The sequence below is a fragment of the Lytechinus variegatus genome, chromosome 2, assembly GCF_018143015.1.
Source record: "Lytechinus variegatus isolate NC3 chromosome 2, Lvar_3.0, whole genome shotgun sequence".
In the NCBI taxonomy this organism is placed as follows: Eukaryota; Metazoa; Echinodermata; class Echinoidea; order Temnopleuroida; family Toxopneustidae; genus Lytechinus; species Lytechinus variegatus.
In genome coordinates, this window is record NC_054741.1 from 31,243,296 (window position 1) to 31,253,589 (window position 10,294).

General features: G+C 33.7%; 1 protein-coding gene across 1 annotated transcript; it reads right to left on the reverse strand.

Annotated features, from left to right (window-relative positions):
• On the reverse strand, positions 1 to 10,142 carry LOC121407847 (uncharacterized protein C18orf19 homolog A-like). Its single transcript, XM_041599078.1, has 2 exons — positions 9,394 to 10,142; positions 1 to 2,816 (listed from the first exon to the last, which is right to left on the reverse strand). Exons 1-2 carry the CDS (start codon positions 10,065 to 10,067, stop codon positions 2,600 to 2,602), a joined length of 891 nt encoding a protein of 296 aa, XP_041455012.1. The 5' UTR covers positions 10,068 to 10,142; the 3' UTR covers positions 1 to 2,599.
• Between the last annotated feature and the right edge of the window lie 152 nt (positions 10,143 to 10,294).

Sequence of the window (10,294 nt, forward strand, 5' to 3'; positions counted from 1 at the left end):
TTGTTTGCTCTTCTTATCCAGGTTTTCTTTCAAACAGATGAAATACATACATGTAGATGGAGGTGATCCTTTGAAAAAAAGAACTTGAACTGTGTAAATACACCAACAAATATAAACTGCCTGACTCTGAAGCCCGTATTCTGAAGTCGGGTTTAAGTTAAACCTTGGTTTAAGTCTGGTCTAACTCCGGTCAAAATCTCACTTTAGACCACAGGTTTAAGTTGGACTACACCTAAAACCCAGGGTATAACACAAATCACGCTAAACTGGAGTTTTAGACTGGACCCATGGTCTAAGTGTGGATTAGTTAGACTCGAATTTAACTTGCATCACAGTTTAAGTTAAACCCGACCTCAGAATACAGACCTGAATGTTTAAAACCGAGTGATTGGTAGGGTGACTGGTTCCTTGTTCTGTGAACCAATTTATGCCCAGAATCTTGATCAATGCACTTACAAAATTATTCATCATTCAATATCATACATGAAATATAACATGGCACATAAAAGAACAAATATAGCATACATGTAAGGCCACAAATGAGTCAAGCCCACTGCACAACTTACAAAAGGTCTGCAAACTAATTTGGAATAAAGACAGCATAATGTTATGTGAGTATCGAGACATAAGGCTTAATTGATCAACTTTGATTCATGATATAGATTCATGGCTATTGCAATCCTCCATGGTATTCAAGTAAATTCATAGTGACTTCCTGTGTACGATTTGAAACCAGTTCTGCTTTTTATCTGTCATAAGGACTAATAATTCTCTTTTTTGTTTGATTTAAGTCACAGATATTCTGTACCTTGAATAAGTTCATATTTTCACAAAATGTGGAAAATGACATGTTTCAATACCAGATTGCTGAACAGACTTGTTAGGTGTGTTGTGGCCTTTTTACACATAAATATACATATTTTCTATAGATTGTTACAAAGAACTGTGAGAAGATAACTAACGTGTACCTTTATACGTCACACTAAAAAGATCCTACACTAGATATGAATAAATTACAGATAGAAATAAATTACTTTCATTTCAGTTAGAGAAAGGGTCCTACACAAATAATGATTTGTACTGTAAAATATACTACATTCATATATCCATATTAATATACATGTATACTTGATCAAAAAAAAAGAAACATCAATCATGAAGTTAATAGTAATAACTTTTCATGCTGATTTAGCATATACAATGTAATGGAGTTGTCACTTTAGACTGACTAAAAATTATTCAATACATTTTGGTCATATAATGTATGCCCTTGGATATTATATAATGCACAATGAGTATTAATTCACAATTGTGAATCATATTTCATGGATTTCTGGACACAGGATGGGTGACATTTACATCACTCAAGTTTATTATGATCGTTCTGGGCACTAAATTTGTGGTACAAAGGACCAGTGTAAATACTGTGTTCTAAATAATAAAAAAATATACATATATATGAGCCTACTTTTAAATGTTCGTAACATGGCCAAGAAAATAGGGTTTTATAAGATAATGCTATGGTTTTTGTTGATGAAAGTATTCATAAACTTAACTACATGTAGTACAAATCAAGCTAAAGACTGCATTTAACTTCATTACATATCCATGAACATAATTCCACCTGCACAGCAATGTAATACTTCATTATATATGCAAAATAGAAGTCAGGAAACGCATATTCAATGTCATGTTTATATCATTTTATTAATTACTAAAATTTCAGAGTATGTTGACCATGATATCATTTTACATTAAATGTTTTGCCCAGAGTCCACTTGTTCTCATACTCATCCAGGAGCCACATACAAATACCAAATTGGCACATGACACAAAATACTGGTACTACACAACATATTATATTGATAATATCTACAGTTTTTATACACTTGACCCTTTGTCACTGAATTTTGAAATTTTGGTTTCAGCATGGATAGTGATCGAAAAGTTGAAGAAACCCATATTTTTAAATTTTGTCATATGGGCCTTGTATTAATGCAGCAGATATTAACAGGATACAGTATTATCTTTTAGTCATGGATTTTACATGGTTTGTGTCATTCTGCGTCCCCTGGGGCCTCTTGCATAAAACTTTTGCCATAAAAAAATTCTGGCAATAAACATACACTCTAGTATAAAACAAAATTATGCCACTGACATTGAAAACATCGTAAAACTCTGGCAAAAAAAAAAGCCAGAGTTTTCTTTTATACAACAGGCCCCTGGCATCTTAAAATATTCAATTCAAATATGAATTGATCAAGGAAAGGTAACTCCTAACATATATATACACCACGAAGTATTGATCAACGGTTTCTATATCTTTGCAAATTATATTTATTTGTATATTCTATTCTCTACTGGATCAAATTCAAATGAAATGAAAATCAAAACAAGTTTACAAAGCAATACAAAAAAAAGGCATGATAAAATGCAGGAAATAAGTAAACTTCATCAAGAGTCAGAATTTTGTATGAAAATAAATTCGGCTCCATACTGTGTGAAATTTTTTCACTTTCCAAATTTCAGTCTTGATTTCTTTCCATCCTGTTCAGTCATATGTAGGAGCTGGGAAGACTCATTCAGTTTGCATTTCAATTCATTTAGTTGGGAGGGGCCGCTTTAAAAGCCCGATCCCTCGAAGGTACCTGACGATGAAAGGCGTGCATGTCAATGTGATGCCGATGCGTACTGGAGCAAAGACTTTGTGGACTGCGTAGGCCATGACGAACGTGCTGGTTCCGGTCGCAACCTTGGACTGGATGATGTCTGCACTAAAACCCAGAGTGGAGAGGAGAGACTGCATATCTATTCCACTGTAAAATAAAAGGGGGGCAGACCAAATTAAGTATATAGGATTTTACGACATAACATATTAACCATCAATCAATAATCAATGGAAGGGGAACAGACAGGTTGATAATTGAATTTCATCATATCATGTAAATGAGATGAATAAGAAATGGAAAAAGGAATAATGAGGGTTAGAAAGGTGAATTGAATGAAAATAAAGATGGAAACCTCGCTTGGCAGGATAAGAAAAAATGATATTTACAGAGAGGGTGCTAAATTTGTGAAGCTATCATTATTATTAAGTTCAAATTTTTGTTAGTTCTAATCAAACATTTAGATTTGAATGTTCCAATAAATTTCATTACAATTCATTCATTTCATATCATAAGAAATCTAGAATGAAACATGCAAGTATTGTTATAAATCATCTACAAAGATGAGCACCCATGGGCACTTGAAAAGACCCATCTACAGGTGTATCTGACAAAAACAACATATTTCTTTCACTTGTTTCACTATACAATTACTCATTTTCTTTGATACAGAATAGTTTGACTAACATCTTTTATTTACATAGGTGGCCATGACTCCAGATTCTGTGAAAATTTCTGTTCTAATGAATTTCACGGTAGTTGAACCACAACTGAAGTTCATGCTTACACATTTTCAAATTAAACTGTCAGAAAATCATGTGCATCTCATTCATGTGAAATAGAGAAAACAAAAATTTGCTACATGTACAAATGCTACAAACAAAAAAGCTTGAAAAAAAGAGGAAACCTACAAAACTGGAATTAATTCTTTGCAAATTCTCCTTTTTTCTATACAAATGCGTTTCCTGTTATGATACAGGTAGGCCCCTATATACTAATTTCATTTACGTTTTTACTTAGATCAGTTTTAAAGCTGTCACTATTTTTCATACATGTATTTGGGATCCTAAACTAATACTCATTCCCACATGACACTCTGCATGAAGCCATAATTTTATGGAAAAAAAATTGCCAGTGTAAATACATGTACTCTGTATATATTGCACACTGTTTTAAAAGCAAGGAGGTGTGAGTTAAAGGGGAAGTTCACCCTGACAAAAAGTTTATTGTAAAAATAGCAGAATAATTAATAAAAAATATTGCCGAAGGTTTGAGAAAAATTCATAAAATAATTAAAAAGTTATTAGAATTTCAATTATTTGATTTGTGACGTCATATGCGAGCAGCATTCCTACATAGCGAATGGTAAAAAATCAATGAAATGTCATTTTCTCAGAAAATTGAAAATGGTTTTCACTGTAACTTTTGTATATCAATAGACAAATCATTTCACACCCGATCATGAAAAGAATACAAAATTAAGTCATCAGGAACCATACAAAATTTGAAATTCATACATTTTATATTACATAACACATGGGGCAGCTGCTCGTTTATGACGTCACAAATCCAAAATTTTGAACTCTAATAACTTTCTTACTCTTTAACGGATTTTCCTCAAACCTTCACCAATATATTTTACTATTTTTTCTGCTATTTTCACAATAAAGTTTTCTTTAGGGTGAACTTCCCCTTTAAGATTCCCTGTTAAAAGTATGTTGACTGAATAAATCTTTGTTACACAAGTAGCACTAGAATGACTTGTGGTTATGCTGAGGGGGATGACACAGCACTTTTGAATTCTTTGTTTGTTATCCCTTTTCAATGCATGTACACTGTACATGTGCAAACACCGAATAGCTAATATCTGGCCGTGTGTTTTGAACTCACCCCATTTGTGTTATACCACCTAATTCTATTGAAAGCACACCAGTCAGAATAAAAATTGTCATAATTTCAAAATATTCATTCTATCCATACAAAAGTGTGCATTTTCAGAAAGGGAATCTCCTATGCAGGATTCCCTAAATGGCATTAAAACTGCTCAAATCTTAATTGAGTGAAAATGTTTGACTTTTAGGACACCCAATCCCAATATATTTTTTGTAACATTCACATTTTATTTCTATTTGCCTAAACCATAAACTTCTGATCATATTTGTATTTCTCATCAATTTCTCTATAGGAATTCATTCCATCAAGGACATTTTGATATTTGCAAATTTCATGTACATGTATGAAACATGACTCTCCAATAGACTTTTGTGTTTACTGACCCCCCCCCCCCCACCTCCCTCACAACTTATTTGTTTATGTCTTGCAGTGTCGCAAATTCATGTGCTAATGCAATACACTCATATCAAAACACATAGTATATTCAGCTTTGACGTAAGCTTTCAAATGACATCAATTTCATGGCAATACCTAGAGCTCTGTTCAATTGAAATATTGTATGTTGAGCCAAATGAAATTTTTAAGTGTATTAAACAAAACCACCTTATCACCAGGCGAGTTCAAAATGCATGGTCATCTGTATCTCAGCATGTCATTTGGATACTTCAATAATGCTTGAATTTCTTAATTCTATTTTTTGCTGTCTCATCACTGAATGTGCTTTATCATATTCAACTACGACAAGTCATTAATTCTCTTATTTGCACAAAGGATATAACCATGAAACATTGAACATATACTGTATGTCCTTCCAGAGTTTCAAAGAATATATCATTGGTGTCTAGATATACTTGTAGAAGTGATTAAAGAGGAGTAATTGTAGTTACTTAGAAGTTAAAACAAATAACTAACAACATACAAGCAAAGCAGTATATTGTTCAATTCATGAATTGTTTGCTTAATGATAATAAATTGCTTCGAAGGATGACAAAGCTTTTTTATTTTGATAAACAAAGAGCAGAAGTATGATCTGACACAAATTTAAAGACCATGTCCAAAGAAAGACAAAGAATGATAAATTTAACAAATTGTATTGGAGAGTTAAATAATAAATTTCATCCATTTTCAGAATAGTAATTGCTTTAGAGTCATGAAACTTGGCATCATTTTTCTCAGACTCTATCTGGCCTGACATCTACATGAGTAAAAAAAAAATTAACACCGCACAAATCCCCAATTTAAGAAAGAAATATGTCATAAATGATATTGATAATCATTATAAATGGCCGGAAAGAGTATCTTCTCCCAAATAATTTGATACAATATGTATGCCTTCACACTTGGATAATCAGTACGTATTCTTTGAAGTGATGTAAATTTTCATTTGCGTACATGTAAGGCATGACTGCAATGAATGAACCCCAGATGCCAATCATGTCACAATCCTACAATGTACATGAGTTAGTAAACATACTGTACATTTGCAAATTATCCCTTTTCAATGAAATTGAAAATGAAATTGAGAATTGATACTTAAAAGTGTTCATTAAGCAATTATAATGTAAATTACTAAAAATTGTTTTGAAATGGATTTTAATGCAACCCTTGTAGGATTTTGACATCATTGACATCTGGATTCATTCATTGCAGCCATGCCTTACTTTGGCGCAAATCAAAATTTACATCACTGCAAAGATTACCTCCTGATCATTCAAGCATTAACATACATACCACATAAATATGGTATCAATTTATTTGGGAGAACATACTCTTTCAGGCCATATAATAATTATGTGTAGTGTAGATGACAATTTTCTTCTTTAAATTGGGGATTCGTGAGGTGTCAAGTTTTTTTTTTACCGGTACTCACACACTGATTTTCATGATACTATGTAGTCAATGCAATCAATAGAAAAAAAATGTTCTATGATGATTGCAAAGCTTTGTGTTTCAGACCCCTCAGCTCTGTAGACTCAACGCCGGCCTTGTCCTTGTACTCTGGGAATTGTTTATGTACAGTACAGTACTGTACAAAGTTTTATGATTTGCATGTGTACTGTAAAAAACCTATCTGGAAGAAATTTTTGTGTGGCTCAGAACTCCCGGCTGAAACTTCATTCCTGGACATCACACCATGTGATGCTGCTGATGCACTTGTTGTTTTGCTGGAACAAATTTTTATGATTTGATTCAAAATTACAAGCTTGGCAAATCAATGTTTTCTGTAAATAATGACTTGAAGTGCATGATATAATAACTTGAAAGCGTTGTGAGCTTTGAGAGGTAAAACTTGCAGCATGAGACCACAATTTTGTCTGTCTGTGCATCTTATATAGCATTTTGTTTTAGCAACGAGAGGCAGAACTACACAATCAACAACAGTTATTCTTTAAAACATGTTTGCTTGTAAATTTGGAGGGACAAATCAGTAGGGGAAGGCGGGGTAAGTTGAGCATAGGGGCAAGTTGAGCCACCAGCCCCAGGCCAATAATGAATGAGTCAGACATTGTGGTGGTGTCATGTATTGATGACCCATAGCATAACCCCTAACCCCACCACATTTTTTCCAACTTTGAAACAAAAAGTAGTTTTTTAGAGGGAAAAATATGAATTTCAGCCAAAAAAAAAAAAGAGTGTGAAATAGATAAGTGCTTTATAAACACACACGTCTTTAAATATAATAAAGACATGATAACAATATCATTAGTCCAGGTATGGATCTTCATTCTTGTCATAGTCTTTTATATGATGTATGCATAATAAATGTGTGGATACAAAATTATCGCACTAAGTTCGGACTGGGGTAAGTTGAGCCAAATAGCATGGGGCAAGTTGAGCCATGGTAATTCCTATGGTAATGTATCTTAAAAAACAAACAAACCATAAAAATAGATTGAAATGCAGGCTGAAAGGAGCAAATTTACATGACTGCTCTTTTCCTTTTACAGGATGTTAGTATTTATAGAGAATTAGCAAGTGAAAAGACTTTAAACAAAAAATTGACATGCTGGTTCTCCCCCCATACATTTTGTACATAGTTTTTGTGGCTCAACTTACCCCAGAAGGTGGCTCAAACTTACCCCATATATGGGGCAAGTTGAGCCATTTGACATCGGTTTTTTCAAAGGTCACGATGACTTTCAGTGTTGGGGTAGAAAGTTATATATAGGTGGAAAATATTTCAGAAGAATGAAATTTCAAGGCAAGGTACTTATTTCGACAAGATTATTAATCATATCAATTCTAACATGCAAAATGCAAAAACTGTCACAACTTACCCCGCCTTCCCCTACTGTATTATCACTCTTAATTTAACATTTGTTATTTTTTAATGCCCTTTATCATCTAGATTGGCAATATATATTGTAGGCCCTATGACAGGGTCTTTAATCAAGAAAAAATCTTTTCAGCAGGCATTTGCCAAAATAAATATGCACAATTTGCATTCATGGTAGATAAATGATGGGCATGTGACTCCCTGCTTTTTTAATTTTTGCACTTTTTTTCAATTTTTGTTTGTTTGGTTATACTATATCTTGCAAGCAAACATCAAATTTGACCCTTGGAACAATCAAAGTTTATAAATTTAAAGATAAACTTTGATAAGTCATACTGTCATAAGTTCATAAACCCAAATTGTAGAAAATATAAATGTATACTGAAATCATGCCAATGGCATTATTATACAACAGCTTCTATAAAAATGCCCATAAACATTGGAGAGAAAAAAATGGTTGATTCAGTTTTGGGAAAAAAATTCATACTGAAAATAAAATTACCCCGGTCATACTTTGGTGTTCACTACTATTGTTTTAAAAATTATAAAAATAAAAAATACTGAAAGTGAAAATAAAGTTTTTCATGAAATATAGAATTACCCAGGTCAGGCTGATATTTCACTTTTGACTGAATTCCGCTGAATAATATTTCAATAATTTATTCATACATATATATATTGGTTGCACATGCACATGTACATTATATCAACCATGAATGAAATATCCTTTTATAAAGCCCTACACAGGTCAACCATTCCATGAATTCTGATACATTTTTTAGTCATGGTCTTTCAAAGTGAGGATTGTTAAAAACTGACATTGATGTGTTGCACATAATGCTATAAAAATTGTTTGACAAAACATGCATACATACACCAATATTCAACTTTGTCAGATTTATCGTGACGTCCAACTCTCATCAGAAAGTTATGTATGATGAACATTAAAAAAAAAATTCTGATTCTACAAATCAATGGGTAATTCACTTTTTTAAATCAGGAGTGTATAAGGCAAAATATTATTACATGTATATACCATAAAATCCCAATCATCTCAATATACTTTGAGGTGAATTATATTAAAAAAAAAACATATTTAAATTTTCAAATTTAGCCATTCAAAGCAGTCAACACAACATTTGCTCAGATCTTAATATCTCAGAGGGCATAGAGTTAGAATTGTAATAAAGTTTTTAGTTCGAAATAATGTAAAGGGTTAGGGTTTATTTAGTTATAGAGGTTATGTTCTATGTTTGGCTTAATGTGCAGATTTTCCATTGGAGCAGTTGCCACCGGAGCAAATTTCATGGAACCTTCAAAGCATTTTGTACCAATGGTAATCATTTTTCATGGGGAAATTGATAATGTATCATTCAAAATTGGAATAAGACACCAGCTATACACATGACTGAAAGCATGAAATGATAGATTAATAAAGCAACATGTGCATGATTGGATAAAGATTAATCGAGAAGGAAAAACAGAGAGCCTGTTGGCAAGAATTGTATGATATATTTTCCAAAGCATGGGAAGCTTGAAAGATGGATTTTTATTCACCTGGATACTGCTAAATAGAAACCTCCAAGTGACATGAGTGAAATGCAGACATGGAACACAACAACAGTAGAGCCATAATCACGCACAGCCATCTTTAGTCTTTGTCTCTGACTAACCTGGCCTTGGTCTGGCTGAGGTTCAGTCTTGTCCTGGCTACTCTCTGTTGAGTATTGGGCCATGGCAAGTGGGCTCTGTGAAGAAGTTGCCTTTCTTGAATGGGCTGAGGGGGACCACAATTGCAGTTTAGCAGCAGAGGATGTGTGGTAGTGGCGTTTTCCATCAGGAAAGCTGTTCACCGTTGTTGCCTGCATGATGTCCTTCAGGTCCATCTTGGTGAACATGGAGAGAGTTCTGCAGTAGCGTGTGCTGCCGGGAAGACAACTCCCTTGAAGGATGCAAGCCATGTCGTCCGACCAAGGTTCGTACGCTTCCCCGAAGCGGGACCCGCCTGAAGAATGGCTTTTCCAGCCCGTGTGGATTTGACGCTGGACGCCTTGTGCGACATCGTTGCGGTGGTTATGAATCCGTGTGGTATTGCCTACTGCTGCAGCTGCTGCAGCCCTCTTTTCAGTAAGTTCTTTAAGCGCCTGGATGAGAGATTTCTGTAGGTCATTTTGTTTGAGTTCCAGGATAACTCTCTGATGTCCTTGAATAAAGTGTGTTACACGCTGCATGTTGCTTCAGGTTTCGTCCAACTGCAATGAGCAGATCCTAGATCCTCAATTCTTAATCTGGATTAAGAACAAATAGTAAGAAAAATGTCATTGAAAAAAATGTATAACATTAACAAGAAGAAAATTCAATATGCACATAAAAAAATATCAACAATTCTTCAACAACCCATGCCTTAAATCAATTCCTAAAAGAGGATACTCCAGGCTGAAAATAATTATATTTACAT

What these genes read in the sequence shown, in the direction of transcription:
- LOC121407847 (XM_041599078.1), bottom strand. Translation starts at nt 10,067, where the DNA reads ATGCAGCGTGTAACACACTTTATTCAAGGACATCAGAGAGTTATCCTG. An exon ending in TTCTATTTAGCAGTATCCAG is followed by an intron (nt 2,817 to 9,393) that starts GTGAATAAAAAT and finishes TTTATTTTACAG; the next exon opens with TGGAATAGATATGCAGTCTC.